This window comes from Balaenoptera acutorostrata, chromosome 17 (genome assembly GCF_949987535.1).
Source record: "Balaenoptera acutorostrata chromosome 17, mBalAcu1.1, whole genome shotgun sequence".
Lineage (NCBI taxonomy): Eukaryota > Metazoa > Chordata > Mammalia > Artiodactyla > Balaenopteridae > Balaenoptera > Balaenoptera acutorostrata.
In genome coordinates, this window is record NC_080080.1 from 26,085,321 (window position 1) to 26,104,163 (window position 18,843).

General features: G+C 34.7%; 1 protein-coding gene across 3 annotated transcripts in view; it reads left to right on the top strand.

The window, feature by feature from the left end:
• Positions 1–18,843, top strand: part of CSMD3 (CUB and Sushi multiple domains 3) — a 1,183,499-nt gene that overhangs the window by 1,154,975 nt on the left and 9,681 nt on the right. For all 3 annotated transcript variants that reach the window (XM_007188796.2, XM_007188797.2, XM_028168178.2), the window contains 3 exons: positions 2,034–2,213; positions 5,065–5,130; positions 11,251–11,409. In XM_007188796.2, coding sequence (XP_007188858.2) covers positions 2,034–2,213; positions 5,065–5,130; positions 11,251–11,409 — 405 coding nt within the window. The remainder of the gene's footprint in view (positions 1–2,033; positions 2,214–5,064; positions 5,131–11,250; positions 11,410–18,843) is intronic.

Sequence of the window (18,843 nt, forward strand, 5' to 3'; positions counted from 1 at the left end):
CTTGTGAGATACAGGAGGCTCCAACATAGTAGTGACTCAATCTTTTTCACTTGTGAAACTCTCTGAGAACCTGAGGAAAACTAGAAATGTCCATGAAAGGATATATGCATGAATACCTTAACCACAAATTGGAATACTACTTAGGATTTCCTGGAGCTTCTAAATGTGCACTGACCCTAAGTTGAAAGCACTTGCTATACAGATTGAATAAGAACAAAGATCACTAAACAGTCTTTTCTGAATACAGTTAGAAATAAATTTTAGCTAGTGAGTTATCTCTTTTTTCCCTCCTACTACTTCTTTTTATTTCCTCTCCATCTTTTTTGCGGGGGAGAAAAATGAAGAGTAAGCAGGAATAGAAATACACATCAGAATGGTTTCTAGCTTTTAGGATTTGCTGAAGTCCAAATAAGTCCTGTGAATTTACTCCATCCCTGTTCAGAACCACCCAAATAATCACAGGGGCCCCTGTGGATCCTCAGTTTACTGAAAAGCAGCAGAACACTCCACTGAGAAGTCATGTCACATGCCTGGCTGGCTTATATTTAAATACGGCAAAATTCCTTAAAAGAGAATTCCTCAGAGTGTGTACGTACTTTAGAACAGCTGTGTGGGATGTACCTAGGTATTTCATAGTAAACCAAGATTCTTTGATGACCTGCATGTGGGATATGATGATTTAAATAAAATTAAACGGCTTCTGTTATTGCAGAGCATCTCAGAATATCTAATAGGTGCATAATGGGGCTTAAGAATGTAGCAGAAACAGACTATTTGTGTTTATTCTTAGCAGTATTTCCCCAATGAGAATTAAATTTTATTAACTGAATTATATTAAATATAAGCCACATAACAAAATGTTTTTCACATAGTGTTAAAAATATTAGCTATTATTTATAGCTTAGTACATATCCACTAGGAAACAAATGGAAAAAATTTTTTCCAAACAAATTTGTCCACAGAACACTTTTTCTCGGAGACCATCTTTAAGGGTCTATATCCATGAACACTTTTTCTCAGAGACCATCTTTAAGGGTCTATATCCATCTTTAAGGGTCTATATCCAGAGTGGAGAAAGACAATAACAAGTAAACAAATAAAAGAATAAGATCTCACACAGAAGGGATTCCTATCATGAAAAATTTTGAAAAAAAACCTGTAATGTTCTAGCTAAGAGAAGAGAGTGAAAACATTTCAAGGGGAGAAAGTCATTTACATTTGTGAAGGCTACAAGACATAAAGAATTAGAAGGACCATCTATCAGAAATGTTATCTTACTTAGGGGGAGAATTCTTTGTAGCATCTATTTCTGATTAAGAAGGGAATGGTCATCATAAGACACAAAACAGGTGAACTGAGCGGCAGGGTCAGGGAGTGTCATAAGTGCAGGTATAGTGGAATCAAAAAATTAAATGAATGAAAAGATACTGCTAGCATACGGACCCAAAATATGGCCAGAAAATTCCATATGCAAAAAATTATTAATTGTACTTATTAAATTGTACTTTCCTAATTGTACATTAGGAAATATGAATATCAGAGCAACGTGCTGAATGGTGGTTGAATTTACCTTTAGAAGACATGCTTTTTAATTTAAAATAAATATAATAAATAAAAAATTATATATTAATATTTCCTAAACTGGTATAGAAAATATGAGTTTGATCAACTTTAAAACTTATCTTAAGCAGGACTTATTAGATCCTTTAAAATGCTAATATATATTGTGACTCTCTAAAATGGTGATATAGTATACATTTATTAGCTTAATTATCCAGTTAGTCTTTTATTTTTTCTCTCAGTTTATCTGTTAACAACCACCAGTGTTCCACAGATGATCATTTATGAAATGCTAGTCTATGAAAACAACATTTACATTTACATTGATAAGCTTTCCTTGATTCATGAGAATAACTAAAGGTATATTTATATAAAGGCATTAGCATACCTATAAAAATATATTGTGACTCCGGTCTCAAAATTTTCTTAACATGTCTATAAAAATGAACATTTTTTCCCTTTTCTTAATATAGCCCACAGCTGTAAACAGCCAGAAACTCCTGCTCATGCAAATGTAGTAGGAATGGACCTTCCATCCCATGGGTATACATTAATTTATACCTGCCAGCCTGGCTTCTTCTTAGCAGGTGGAACAGAACATAGAGTGTGTAGATCTGATAACACCTGGAGTGGAAAAGTTCCTGTTTGTGAAGGTAAGTTTTCTCTATAAAAGCTTTCAACAGAAGATTTTGTACTGTTTAAGCTTTCTTCAGATACAAGAGACAAAAAAAAAAAATCAATTTAAATTAGCTTAGGAACAAGGTAAATTTGTTCGCCAACTCTAAGAGTAGGAGTGATGTAGACACTTTTGGATCCAGGGGCACAGAAATATTATTCAGGTCTTTTTATAGCTTCTTTTCCATGCTCTATTTTTAATTCTTGCCTTTATTACTTTTCCTAGTTCTCTATTCACAGTAGGTATATTAGTTTTCTAAGGCTGCCATAGCAAAGTACCACAAGCTGGGTGACTTAAAAGAATAGGAATTTATTCTCTCACAGTTCTGAAAGCCAGAAGTCCAAAATCAAGGTGTCAGCAAGGCTATGTATCCTCTGAAGGCTCTAGGGAAGAATCATTCCTTACCTCCTTCGAGCTTGGTATAGCTTCTGGCTATCCCTGGCATTCCTTGGCTCATAAATGCCTCACTACAATTTCTACCTCTATCTTCACATGGCCTTCTTTCCTATGTATCTCTGTATGTCCTGTTCTCTTCTTATAAAAACACTAGTCATTGGATTTAGGGATTATTTCAGGAATATTTCACCTCAAGATTCTCACCGAATTACATCTTCAAAGACTGTTTCCAAATAAGGTCATGTTCTGAGGTTCCTAGTGAACATGAATTTGGAGCGTGTACTATTCAACCCACTATAGTAGGGAAAATTGCTGCCAGCATTCCTGGGTTTATATCCTTCTGGTAGAATAACCCTAGTAGAAAGAGTCTTTCCCAAAACTTGGTCAGGATAGCACTATATGAAAGTCTGATTGCCACAATTTTTAATGGAATCCATCTCCAAATTCATTTCTCAGCCACGATGATATGACAGTTTGACCAGATCTAGGTGATGTGTCCACCCATGTTGCTGCTTTGCTTGATCAGGACAATCCCCATCTGAACAAGATGTAATGAGTTTACCAGAGGAAAAAAGGGTTATGTTTCCAGAAGAAGGAACAAAGGAGGTTTTTCTAGAATTCTTGATAAAGCCATCAATACATTCTTTTTTTTTTTTTCAGTCCTTCTAATTCTTTATGTCTTGTAGCCTTCACAAATGTAAATGACTTTCTCCCCTTGAAATGTTTTCACTCTCTTCTCTTAGCTAGAACATTACAGGTTTTTTTTCAAAATTTTTCATGATAGGAATCCCTTCTGTGTGAGATCTTATTCTTTTATTTGTTTACTTGTTACTGTCTTTCTCCACTCTCCTGTCCTTTCATCTGCCCTTCCCCCACTAGAATATAAGCTCAAAAGAAAAAAACAAAAAAAAGGAAAAAAGAAACTTTAAATCTAAATATGGCCCATTTTAGGGTTCTCTAATGTAAAAAAAAAAAAAAAAAGAAACTTTGTCAAAGTATTTACAACTGTAATTTTAACCACTAGATCAGTGCCTTATATGTGAAAAGTGTTCAATCAATATTTGTTGAATAAATAAATATTTTATCTCCTCAAATTTCTGGCTACCTATTTTCCATTTCCTTTTTAAGCTTAATGTTTTCTACCCATTTTTTCTAAAGCTCAGTTCTTAGTCTTCTGTTCTTTTCACTCTGTGTTCTCTCCCTAGGTGATCTGATCTCATTCAAGCCAATGACTTAAAGTTTCCTCTATGAAGGTTATTTACTAATTAATATTTCTAGCTCATTTATCTTCTCTTAGCTCCAGACTTATATGTTCAATTTCTTACCTAATATCTCTTCTTGAATTTCTCAAAGACATTTAAATAATATATGCAAATCTAAACTCATCAATTTCCCTTCACCATAAGTCTTCTCTTGATGTTCCCTAACTCAGTGGTACCATCATCACATAATAAATAGAAATCTAGTAGTCACCTTTGACATCTTCTTGTCTTTTTAAATCCACCGGAATTTTAGTAGGTTTAAAAAAATTCTATCCACTTTTGAGTTTATCATCACTGCTACTGTAATCTAACTCAGCATTATCTCTACTGAGACTACTGAAATGGCCTTCTAACTTCTCTGCCCAAATCAATACCCACTCCTTTCCAAATTGTTCTCCACCTTGCAGCCAAGGTGATGTTCACCCAAATAACTTCCCCTTAAAACCTTTAAAGACATTACATTGTTCTTAGGAAAAAGATGTAAGTCTTTACAGGTCTACAAGCACTACATATCACAGCTGCTTCAACTTTGCAGGCGCTTTCAGCACCCCACATGATTTTGAGCTCCTTTTGGTTTGACTTAAAAACTTTAGTTTAACTCTTTACCTTTGAGACTAGCCAATTTCTTATGACATCATGGGATACCTTAACAATTTTTAACTCTTTTTTTTTTGGCCATGCCGCACAGCTTGTGGGATCTTAGTTCCCTGTCCAGGGATCAAACCTGGGCCCGAGCAGGAAAAGGGCCAAGTCCTAACCACTGCACCACCAGGGAATTCCCAACAATTTTAAACTCTTAAACATGAAACCTACCCAAATTATTTGCCTTTAAGCAACAGGAACATACCCTCAGCCCTCACCTTCCATGTTGGAATCAACTGTTTCCATGTTGGTTTATGCCTTTAAAATAAGAAACAAGACCCCAAAATACTAAGGCAGCACTGATATTCCCTTTGCCCCACTGGACTATAATGGGGATAATTATAGAAGTTGTTAGCTGAACAACAGAAGTGCTGAGTGAGGACTGAGATGCTATAGTGAACAGAACATTTTGGAGAAAACTATATGATATGTCAAAGAATAAAAGTGACAGTGCATCAAACTGTGTGTGTGTGTCTGTGTGTTATTAATTATATTAAATTTTATAAACATTTTTGTTTCTTTTCATAGCTGGTTCCAAAATATTGGTGAAAGATCCTAGACCTGCGCTAGGAACACCCAGCCCAAAGCTAAGTGGTTAGTAATTTCAGTTGTTTTTCTAGTAGTCATGATTTCTAAAGGTGATCTCCTGTTTTATTGACAAAATGACCATTTGTTTAGAAAAATATATTTCAGTATGGGAAAACTATGCATTTTACTGTTTGGAATTTGAAGTTTGAAAATTTGTATTATAAGATATCGAACTTCAAGCAATGTAATACCGTGACATGTTAATATTCCAAAAATATTGTATATAGTTGTCTGTATAAAATTTCCCATCAAGAGTATCTGTAGATAGCTATAAAATAATGGCAATGGTTTATTTAAAACATTAAAATAAAAATGAGATTTACATATAATTTTTAAATAAATTTTTTAAAGAAGGAACCAAATACACTTGGAGTGAGAGTAAAAGTTCAGCAGCTTCTAGAACTTGTCCAGTTTATTTTCAGTAATTTGATTTAAAAATAAAATTTTTAGTCGTTAAAAATATGGGCGTTGAAGTCCTACAACCTTGATGTAATCCCTATGTTATACACTGCCTACCCTATGACTTTGGAAAAGTTAATTTCTACATCTGAGCCTCCATTTCTTTATCTGTACAAAAGGCATAATGATTAGATTAATATGAATGAACTTCATGAAAATGAAGCACAAAGTACTTGGCTCATGGTAAGGGCTCAGTATACGAGAGCTTCTTTTTAATATGTTAGTATGTATTTTATTTACATGGTAGGAATGGAAAGGTACACATAAAATTAAAGGCTCAGCATTTAATCTTTACCTTGGAAATAGATTTGGTCCAGTTGTAATAAGCCAGGTACAGTGTTAGAATCTAATTTTAGTTGGTTTCAGAAGTTCTCAATGTACATGCTATTAAACTGGACTGCCTACCAAAAAAATCAGTCTGAGAAACTGATTTTTTTCAACAGTCAGTGAAAACAGACTGAATTTCTCTAAGGTGACCAAAGAATATGTCATCATGAGAGAGAAAGTGTTGCGTGGAGTCAGAAAACCACAATGGTCCCAGCCCCTGGTAACCTCTATTCTACTTTCTGTCTCTATGAATTTCCCTATTCTAGGTATTTCATATAAGAGGAATCACACAATGCTTGTCCTTTTGTGTCTGACTCGATAATGCTCCGTTGAATGTATATACCATATTTTATTTATCCATTCAGCTGTTCACTGACATTAGGATTGTTTTCATCTTTTTGGCTAGTGTGAATAATCCTGTGAACACTAGTATATGAGATTCTTTTTGATTTCCTGCTTTCCAGTCTTTTGGGTGGTAGTAGAATTGCTGGATCATGTGGTAATTCTAGTTTTAACTTTTTTGAGAAACTGCCAAACTGTTTTCCAAAGCAGTTGCGTCATTTTACATTCCCACCAGCAATGTACCAGGGTTTCACATCCTCACCTACACTTGTTATTTCCTGTTTACCACAACTTCTTAAAAAAAGAAAAACAAAGACTTAGTGCAGGGTTGTAATTATAACTCAAAATGTGTTCAATATAAGACTAGGTTTGCCTCATTTTTAGGTAAATATCTTCCATTGGACCTTTCATTTCATGTCCACTGTTAAAATGTTTACCATTAAAGGACTTTTTTCTGGTAAAAAAAAAAAAAAAAAAAGAAAGAAAGAAAGAAAACCACAATGGTCAATCAGTGCCCAGAACTTTCCAAGAAAGATACTTTATCTGGGAGCAGATGGGTACTCTGAATAATAGCTCCTGCATATCAAGTATAAATCTAGACTGTCCTGGGCAAAACATGGCCAATGGCTACCAATAAATAGTTCAGGCTGACAAAAGATTTTTTTAAAGAATATGGAAGAACTAAGCAACAAAACTAATATGTTTGATGTAATATATATATATATATATATATATTTCTCATCAACTAATTAAATAATATATACTTTCTTTAAAGACACATGCGACAGCTATAAGAATTGATCATATATTAAGTAATAAAAAAACCACAAATTTCAAATTAAAGTTAGTCTTACCTGACCATGATGCAGTTAAAAGTTAATAAGAAAATGGATAAATTTTTTAAATTCCTCAATGTTTGGAAATTAAGAACAAAATTAATACCGATGAATAACTCATGAATTGAAGAAGGAATTAAAATGGAAAATATAACAATATAGCTTAGTTATGCTGAAAAATCTAAATATCAAAACTTGGGAACTAGAGCAAAAGTAAATATGTGAGGGAAATATAAAGCCTTAAACCCTTACATTAGAAGAAAAGAAAGCCTTAGAATTAATAACTGTCCCTGTTAAGAAGATACAAAAAGTATAATGGAATGATCAAAAGAAAGCAGAACTCAATGTAATAAAAATGAACAAACAAACCAAAAAAACACCAAAGATATAACAGAAGAATCTCAACAGAGTCAAAAGTAGTTCTTTAAAAAAAATGTACAAAGTGAATAATTTCTGGTAAGATTGATCAAGAAAGGAACAAAAAGTAACATTTCAAAAGGAAATGTGAAAAACTACATAGAGTAGATTGAATAAATTAGCAATATATAACAGAAAACTACTGTAACTGTCAATTTTAAAAAACTTAAATATTGACAAATTACTAGAAAAGTGGATCTTAACATAACTAATAGGAGAAAACTCGAATAATCCCATAATAAAGTAGTAGTTAAAGCTATTTCCACAAGGAAAAACCTGTTCCATATGCCTCTACTGATAAGTTCTACCAAATTTTGAAGGAACAGATCATCCCAGTTTTATAAAAACTATCAAAAAAACCCTCATTTTATGGATTCAACATAACTCTAATAACTCAGGTAAAGACACTATAAAAAGAAAATTACAGGCCCATTTGACATAAGATTATAGATGAAAAAATCCTACATAAAGCCTTAGCAAGTCAAATACAGTTGACCCTGAACAGAAAATGGGTTAGGGGCATTGGCCCTCAGTGCAGTCAAAAATCTGCATATAACTTATCGTTGACCCTCAGTATGTGGTTCCTCCTTACCCAAGATTCCTTCATATCTGTGATTCCGCATCCATGAATTCAACTAACCACGGATCAGTACAGTAGTACTATAGTATTTACTGTTGAAAAAAATCTGTGCATAAGTGGACCCTCACAGTTCAAATCCATATTGTTCAAGGGTTAACTGTACAACATTATAGTAAAGATGACACATCATTACCAAATTGGGTTAATGATAGATTTACAGGGATATTTTCATGTTAAATAATCTTTAAAAGTAATCTGTCACATTAAGAGATTAACATGTAAAAATTACGATTATGTATGATCATCTAAATTATGATCATCTAAATACTTGTACAGAAACTATTTTGTAAGATTGAACATCTGTTTATAATTTTTAAAAACTTTTAATGAATTAGAAAGGAAAAGAATTTCTTTAACCTGAGTGAAGATATCTATAAAACTCTAGAACAATGTCATCTTAAGTGGGAAAACAGAATCATTTCATTTAAAATCATGACATAATGATTAGATTACTCCAAAGTAACAATAATTAAATTTGACAGTGATATCAGAGTCAGGAACATGATACTCTATATGACAATGCTATGAGGCCTATGAAGCAAAGTTTAGATTCAAAACTGTCTTGAAAAATAAGGATCATAACCATCATTGTCTTCCTCCTTTTCACTGTGCTCCACATCAGTGATAGTTAGATGGCATTTTAGAGTTTAGAAAGAACTGCCAAATACACAATTACATTTAAATCTCAAATTAGACTTAACAAAAGAAAGTATTGTCATCCCCTTGTAAATAGGGATTTAAATGACCAAATAGTGTCTGTCTCTCCCATCCTATCATTAGTTACATTTCTCAGTTATGTGTGAGAAAGGTGGAGGGTGGTGGTGGCATGCTGGAGCTGCCAGGTAGAGCTTTGCCATAGCCAGTTCTGGGCATTCTTCCAAACTCTGCGTTCAGTGATGTCATGTTCATAGTTTGAAATCTAACATCACGGGAATATTTACACTATAGAATCAGCAAATAGCACAACCAGTTTGTTGATTTGTTTGTTTTTTGGAGAGCCAGTGGTTAAACATTTACTACCACATCAGTGATTAATCCTGATACAATGTTCTTTGCTGCTGCTGGTACCTACTTCTTTCCATGGCTATTTTCTCCTGCCACGGGGGTTCTCTTTAGTCTCCTTCAACCAACTTCCTTAATTCCCCCAAGCACAATGACAAGATCACCAAGTGTAGCAGATTTTCATTAAATATTCAGGGGTAGCAAAGAGTAAGCATAATACAGGCCAGGGAAAATAAACAATCAGAAAGATAAGAATAACACGTTTATTGAGTGCCTACTATTTGCCTTCACACTGCTGTTAGAACATCTTTCTCCCTTGTTCTTCCTCCTATCTCTACAACTAAGAGCCTATTACCTCCAAATTCCAGATCTTTCTAATACAGGATAATTTAGCTTGTCACTCCCTCCTCCAAACTTATTTTAGGTATGATTTTTGAGTTAACTGCTCTTTAAGGTGCTTACCAAATCAAGGGCTTTTTACCCATACACCGTACCAAATTTTTAGGTAAGGTCTCCTGTACATACAGAGCATAGCTGTGTAGTTTGAGGTTTGGGGAGGGAGTGCCACTATAAGGATGACTTGGCAAAGGTCCCAGAGCCAGGACTATGGCTTTTTCATGATACTAACTGCATGTTCACTATATATTTTATTAGCAACAATGTAATGATCTATGAGACCCGCGGTTTCCCTATTTTACCTGTATAATACTAATGATAGCAACTAACACTTATCAAAACTCTTCATATTCATTATCTCATTTAATCTTCCTCATAACTCTATGTTAATCCCACATCAATGATGAGGAAATTCAGGTTTAGAGAATTAAGTAACGTAGGGAAAAGCACACAGTTTATAAGTTGTAGAGGAGGGACTGAGGTACACGCGGTCTAGTTCCAGTGCCTGCACTTCTGGTCCTTCTGCTATATTGCTTCTGAATTATCATAGAAAAAAATAATCATGTTGGTTGAAATACTCAGTAAAAACTCAACTCTTGAGTGCATTTTATGTTCATCTTCTACCATAGTATTGTTTTATTTGTTGGCCGAGTAGAATTCAGGGAATGTACAATTTGTAACACAGTCTCTGTGATCTGAGCAGTAAGAACTGTGATGTATGTAGAGAAAATCAGGTGACAAATGTCAATAACTTGTTAGAAAAAAAAAAAAAAGGCTTTCCTCTAAATCCATGTCATTCATTCAGTCACACAAATAGGCAGGCTCTTTTGAATAGCTGATTTCTGAGGATGTGCTTTAATGTGATGTACAGAATTAATAGAAGCTCTCTCAGCCTCTTACCAGGATCTGAGTAGACTTTGACATACCTAATTTATATTAGCTATAAATTACATAGCTAATATATATAAATATAATGTCTTACTTGTCTGCATTTAACATTAAGAGTGTTTCTTATTTGGATGAAAGTTTTACATTAGAATATTCTTTGATTCTACCACAGTTCATCTCTTTCCCATGAGAGTCAATTCTAGTGACAATTCTTTTATTTCTAAAAATACCTGTAAACCTCAAAGCTTTCAGGAGCAAAACAGGTAGAGCCCTGTTCTTCTTCAGGAGCATCTATTATTGAAATAACTGAGCTCAGTATTCTGTAAAGGGGTCAAACGAGCATCTCTCCTGACGTCTTCCAAGGCTGTTCTGCAAGGGGGCGTTTTAACTCTATGCTCTTCCTATGAACCTATTCCTACAGCTAGGAGAAAAGCAGGCCTCTTGGGACTTGTATATAGACTGACTTGGCCCAGTAAAATCATTTTATTTTCCTTCTGAAAGAAAGATATTGTTATAGGAAACTAAATATAAGTAAACTTGATATTTTGCTGGATTCTAAATATGTCTTATGTCTTTAATTGGTGTTGTTTATTTATTGCTCATTGATGATGTATGTACAAATCTAGATTATTATTTTGGTTCTAAAAAAATTAAAACACTTATGTGAAGAATTCATTTTATAATGTACATTCTATATAATTGTATATTTAGAAAAAATATGATTATTCAATAAACTAATACTCATTAATCTGGTATTTAATGCTTATATTTACAGGGCACTGTAAAATTAACATGTATGTTTATTTAATCTATTCACAGTTCCTGATGATGTATTTGCCCAAAATTATATATGGAAAGGCTCTTACAATTTTAAAGGAAGGAAACAACCCATGACCCTGACAGTTACTAGTTTCAATGCTTCCACTGGGAGAGTCAATGCAACACTCAGTAACAGCAACATGGAACTACTACTTTCAGGTATCACATTAAAGAACAGCAAACAATGCCTTCATGCCTTCATTTCCATCATTTCATCATTTTTTTAGTGATTTTTATACTGTGAAATATTTGCTATATTTTGATGACATTCATAATTCATTCAGAAACAAGGCTTTCTGTTTTTTTGATTGATACATGAATATTTCTACACAAATATAAAACTCTGTGATTCTGAAATAAGCTCCCTCAAGAATATTTTTATGTGGCTAGAATGACATGTCATGAAATAGAACAGAACTTTTCATTTGAATATAACTAACTCCTTCTCTATTCTCATAACACCAAAGAGACTGGATTGGTGATTTGCAAGCTATTTTATGGTTACAAAATCATGTCTTCAAATGAGAATGTTTAGGAGGACACTACAATTTAAGACAGAAAAAGTAGAGCTACACTACCTTAAACAGGCAAATGGAACCCAGAGCCCTATCCATCTGCTCAACTTTCTCAGGTTTCTGTTTCCTCTATCTAATGCACTTCCCTCATTATCTTTGAATACTGTGTTTTTTCTGACATTCAAATGTTTCTTCAAATGTCATCTTGTCAACAGTACTTCTGATGACCCTATCTAAAGTAGCTTTGACATTACAAATAGGCTCACTCTTAGTCGTAGGCAGTCTTATCTTGTTTCATTTTCTTCTTTTCACTATTTGAAATTATAGTATAGTGTAGTGTAGTGTAGTGTAGTATAGTATAGTATGACATGACATGATTTGTCTATACTCCAGCAATACAAGCTCTAAGAGAGAAGTTCTTTGCCTTCCAGTCCATTACTAATGCCTCAGGTGTTAGAAATGCATCTGGACTCCCGTGGGCACACGCCCAGGAGCTGCTCCTGCCCCACGCTCCCTCCCGCTGCCTTTCACTTCCTAGCTGCCAAGATCTTGGAAGCTTTGAAGCTCGGCAAAGAAGGGAAATCCATTGAGGACAGTCTGTAAAGTGTCAAGCAATATCTAGATATTACCTGCACTCTGCCTTTCCCCCCTGAACCTGGGATTCTTCCACTGAGTGAGTGGCCCGGCATCCCACATTGGCATTGCTCATTTGGTTGATGAAAACATATAGACAGAGTTGTTGTTGGTTATACCCTTTTGCCTTCTCACTAGCAATGAAAAAGAGAGACTGTATCTCCACACCCTTGCCAAAAGAGCATATTGTCAAGCTTTTGAAATTTTGTTGATCTGCCGTGTGGCTGACAGGGTCTTGGTGCTCCAGCTGGGTGTCAGGCCTGTGCCTCTGAGGTGGGAGAGCTGAGTTCAGGACATTGATCCACCAGAGATCTCCCAGCTCCACATAATACCAAATGGTGAAAGCTCTCCCAGAGATCTCCATCTCAAGGGTAAGACCCAGCTCCACTCAACAAGCAGCAAGCTACAGTGCTGGACACCCTATGCCAAACAACTAGCAAGACAGGAACACAGCCCCATCCATTAGCAGAGAGCCTGCATAAAATCATAATAAGTTCACAGACACCCCAAAACACACCACTGGTTGGGGTCATGCCCACCAGAAAGACAAGATCCAGCCTCATCCACCAGAACACAGGCACTAGTCCCCTCCACCAGGAAGCCAACACAACCCATTGAACCAAACTTAGCCAATGGGGGCAGACAGCAAAAACAACAGGAACTACAAACCTGCAGCCTGTGAAAAGGAGAGCCCAAACACAGTAAGTTATGCAAAATGAGAAGACAGAGAAACACACAGCAGATGAATGAACAAGGTAAAAACCCACCAGACCAAACAAATGAAGAGGAAATAGGCAGTCTACCTGAAAAAGAATTCAGAGTAATGATAGTAAAGATGATCCAAAATCTTGGAAATAGAATGGAGAAAATACAAGAAACGTTTAATAAGGACCTAGAAGAACTAAAGAGTAAACAAACAGAGATGAACAACACAATAAATGAAATTAAAAATTCTCTAGAAGGGATCAATAGCAAAATAACTGAGGCAGAAAAACGGATAAGTGACCTGGAAGATAAAATAGTGGAAATAACTACTGCAGAGCAGAATAAAGAAAAAAGAATGAAAAGAATTGAGGACAGTCTCAGAGACCTCTGGGACAACATTAAACGCACCAACATTCGAATTATAGGGGCCCCAGAACAAGAAGAGAAAAAGAAAGGGACTGAGAAAGTATTTGAAGAGATTATAGTTGAAAACTTCCCTAATATGGGAAAGGAAATAGTTAATCAAGTCCAGGAAGCACAGAGAGTCCCATACAGGTAAACCCAAGGAGAAACACGCCAAGACACATATTAATCAGACTATCAAAAATTAAATACAAAGAACAAATATTAAAAGCAGCAAGGGAAAAACAACAAGTTACACATAATGGAATCCCCGTAAGGGTAACAGCTGATCTTTCAGCAGAAACTCTGCAAGCCAGAAGGGAGTGGCAGGACATACTTAAAGTGATGAAAGAGAAAAACCTACAACCAAGATTACTCTACCCAACAAGGATCCCATTCACATTTGATGGAGAAATTAAAAGCTTTACAGACAAGCAAAAGCTAAGAAAATTCAGCACCACCAAACCAGCTTTACTAAAGCTAATGCTAAAGGAACTTCTCTAGGCAGGAAACACAATAGGAGGAAAAGACCTACAATAACAAACCCAAAACATTTAAGAAAATGGTAATAGGAACATACATATTGATAATTACCTTAAATGTAAAAGGATTAAATGCTCCCACCAAAAGACATAGACTGGCTGAATGGATACAAAAACAAGACCCATATATATGATGTCTACCAGAGACCCACTTCAGACATAGGGACACATGCAGACTGAAAGTGATAGGATGGAAAAAGATATTCCATGCAAATGGAAATCAAAAGAAAGCTGGAGTAGCAATTCTCATATGAGACAAAATAGACTTTAAAATAAAGACTATTACAAGAGACAAAGAAGGACGCTACATAATGATCAAGGAATCAATTCAAGAAGGTGATATAATGATTGTAAATATTTATGTACCCAACATGTGAGCACCTCAGTACATAAGGCAAAAGCTAACAGCCATAAAAGGGGAAATCAACAGTAACACAATCATAGTAGGGGGCTTTAACACCCCACTTTCACCAATGGACAGATCATCCAAAATGAAAATAAATAAGGAAACACAAGCTTTAAATGATACATTAAACTAGATGGACTTAATTGATATTTATAGGACATTCCATCCAAAAACAACAGAGTACACTTTCTTCTCAAGTGCTCATGGGACATTCTCCAGGATAGAGCATTTCTTGGGTCACAAATCAAGCCTTGGTAAATTTAAGAAAATTGAAATTGTATCAAGTATCTTTTCTGACCACAGTACTGTGAGACTAGATATCAATTACAGGAAAAAATCTGTAAAAAATACAAACACATGGAGGCTAAACAATACACTACTTAATAACCAAGAGATCAATGAAGAAATCAAAGAGGAAATAAAAAAATACCTAGAAACAAATGACAATGAAAACACGATGACCCAAAAACCTATGAGATGCAGCAAAAGCAGTTCTAAGAGGGAAGTTTATAGCAATACAATCCTACCTTAAGAAACAAGGAACATCTCAAATAAACAACCTAACCTTACACCTAAAGCAATTAGAAAAAGAAGAACGAAAAAACCCCAAAGTTAGCAGAAGGAAAGAAATCATAAAGATCAGATCAGAAATAAAGGAAAAACAAATGAAGGAAACAATAGCAAAGATCAATAAAACTAAAAGCTTGTTCTTTGAGAAGATAAATAAAATTGATAAACCATTAACCAGACTCATCAAGAAAAGGGAGGAGACACAAATCAATAGAATTAGAAATGAAAAAGGAGAAGTAACAACTGACACTGCAGAAATACAAAGGATCATGAGAGATTACTACAAGCAACTATATGCCAATAAACGGGACAACCTGGAAGAAATGGGCAAATTCTTAGAAAAGCACAACCTTCTGAGACTGAACCAGGAAGAAAGAGAAAATATAAACAGACCTATCACAAGCACTGAAATTGAGATTGTGATTAAAAATCTTCCAAAAAACATAAGCCCAGGACCCGATGGCTTCACAGGTGAATACTGTTAAACATTTAGAGAAGAGCTAACAGGTATCCTTCTCAAACTCTTCCAAAATATAGTAGAGGGAGGAACACTCATTCTATGAGACCACCATCACCCTGATACCAAAACCAGAAAAAGATGTCACAAAGCAAGAAAACTACAGGCCAATATCACTGATGAACATAGATGCAAAAATCCTCAACAAAATACTAGCAAACAGAATCCAACAGTACATTAAAAGGATCATACACCATGATCAAGTGGGGTTTATCCCAGGAATGCAAGGATTCTTCATTATATGCAAATCAATCAATGTGATACACCATATTTACAGATTGAAGGAGAAAAACCACATGATCATCTCAGTAGATGCAGAAAAAGCTTTCGACAAAGCTCAACACCCATTTATGATAAAAACCCTCCAAAAAGTAGTTATAGAGGGAACTTACCTCAACATAATAAAGGCCATATACAACAAACACACAGCCAACATCATTCTCAATGGTGAAAAACTGAAAGCATTTCCTCTAAGATCAGGAACAAGACAAGGATGTCCACTCTCACCACTATTATTCAACATAGTTTTGGAAGTCCTAGACACAGCAATCAGAGAAGAAAAAGAAATAAAAGGAATCCAAATCGGAAAAGAAGAAGTAAAGCTGTCACTGTTTGCAGACGACATGATACTATACACAGAGAATCCTAAAGATGCTACCAGAAAACTACTAGAGCTAATCAATGAATTTGGTAAAGTAGCAGGATACAAAATTAAGGCACAGAAATCTCTTGCATTCCTATACACTAATGATGAAAAATCTGAAAGAGAAATTAAGGAAACACTCCCATTTACCACTGCAACAAAAAGAATAAAATACCTAGGAATAAACCCACCTAAGGAGACAAAAGACCTATATGCAGAAAACTATAAGACACTGATGAAAGAAATCAAAGATGATACCAACAGATGGAGAGATATACCATGTTCTTGGATTGGAAGAATCAACATTGTGAAAATGACTCTACTACCCAAAGCAATCTACAGATTCAGTGCAATCCCTATCAAACTACCAATGGCATTTTTTACAGAACTAGAACAAAAAAATTTCACAATTTGTATGGATACACTAAAGACCACGAATAGCCAAAGCAATCTTGAGAAAGAAAAATGGAGCTGGATTAATCAGGCTCCCAGACTTCAGACTATACTACAAAGCTACACTAATCAAGACAGTATGAGACTGGCACAAAAACAGAAATATAGATCAATGGAACAGGATAGAAAGCCCAGAGATAAACTCACTCACATATGGTCACCTTATCTTTGATAAAGGAGGCAAGAATATACAATGTAGAAAAGACAGCCTGTTCAATAAGAGGTGCTGGGAAAACTGTACAGCTGCATGTAAAAGAATGAAATTAGAACACTCCCTAACACCATACACAAAAATAAACTCAAAATGGATTAAAGACCTAAATGTAAGTGCAGACACTATAAAACTCAGAGGAAAACATAGGCAGAACATTCTATGTGTTAAATCACAGCAAGATCCTTTTTGACCCACCTCCTAGAGAAATGGAAATAAAAACAAAAATAAACAAATGGGACCTAATGAAACTTAAAAGCTTTTCACAGCAAAGGAAACCATAAACAAGACGAAAAGACAGCCCTCAGAATGGGAGAAAATATTTGCAAATGAAGCAAATGACAAAGGATTAATCTACAAATTTATAAGCAACTCATGTAGCTCAGTATCAAAAAAACAAACAACCCAATCCAAAAATGGGCAGAAGACCTAAATAGACATTTCTCCAAAGAAGATATACAGATCACCAACAAACACATTAAAGGATGCTCAATATCACTAATCATTAGAGAAATGCAAATCAAAACTACAATGAGGTATCACCTCACACCAGTCAGACTGGCCATCATCAAAAAATCTACAAACAGGAAATGCTGGAGAGGGTGTGGAGAAAAGGGAACCCTCTTGCACTGTTGGTGGTAATGTAAATTGATACAGCCTCTATGGAGAACAGTATGGAGGTTCCTCAAAAAATTAAAATTAGAACTAACATATGACCCAGCAATCCACTACTGGGCATCTACCCTGTGAAAACCATAATTCAAAAAGAGTCATGTACCACAATGTTCATTGCAGCTCTATTTACAATAGCCAGAACATGGATGCGACCTAAGTGTCCATTGACAGATGAATGGATAAAGAAGATGTGGCACATATATACAATGGAATATTACTCAGCCATAAAATAAAGGAAATTGAGTTATTTGTAGTGAGATGGATGGACCTAGAGTCTGTCATACAGAGTGAAGTAAGTCAGAAAGAGAAAAACAATTACCATATGCTAACACATATATATGGAATCTAAAAAACAAAACAAAACAAAAAAATGGTTCTGAAGAACCTAGGGGCAGGACAGGAATAAAGACACAGACGTAGACAATGAACTTGAGAACACAGGGAGGGGAAGGGTATGCTGGGATGAAGTGAGAGAGTGGCATGGACATTTACACACTACCAAATGTAAAATAGATAGCTAGCGGCAAGCAGCCACATAGCACAGGGAGATCAGCTCGGTGCTTTGTGACCAGCTAGAGGGGTGGGATAGGGAGTGTGGGAGGGAGACGTAAGAGGGAGGAGATATGGGGATATATGTTTATGTATAGCTGATTCACTCTGTTATAAAACAGAAGCTAACACACCATTTTAAAGCAATTATAGTCCAATAAAGATGTTTAGAAAAAAATAAAAATAAAGAAATGCATCTGGAACAAAATGGGCCGCAATGAATTTGAATTATTGCTCTCATTTAAAAATACATTTTAAAAGTATTAATATTGAAAATATGAAATATGTATTTTAAAATTTCTTGGCAATGTATATATCCCATACAATTATTAATAATGGAATAATTTGTGGTATAAATAAAATAAAAAATAAAATTATATCTGTTGATTTTGTAAATTTTACAACAACTATAAAGCTTCATTTTGTATTGTTGAATGAGCCTACCTTAAACCCAAAGTAAAGGTATTAGAAGTTAATATATATTTTAATTTAAAAAATATATACAATTACATGATATAAATTGAAAGAAGCTTTTTATGAATAAATGGAATGTGTGACTACTGATTTATTTAATTTTGAAACATAAATTTTTATTTTCCTTCTGTAAGAGAGTTAGCACTAAATAAATGTATATGTATTCTAGTGTAGAAAACTTTTAAAACAAATTTCTACAAATATAGATAAACAAACTTAAATAATTAGACTAACTTTCTATCCTTGTCTTCATAAAATTAATTATAACATTTTCCCAGTAAGTTTGGTTACTTTTGTA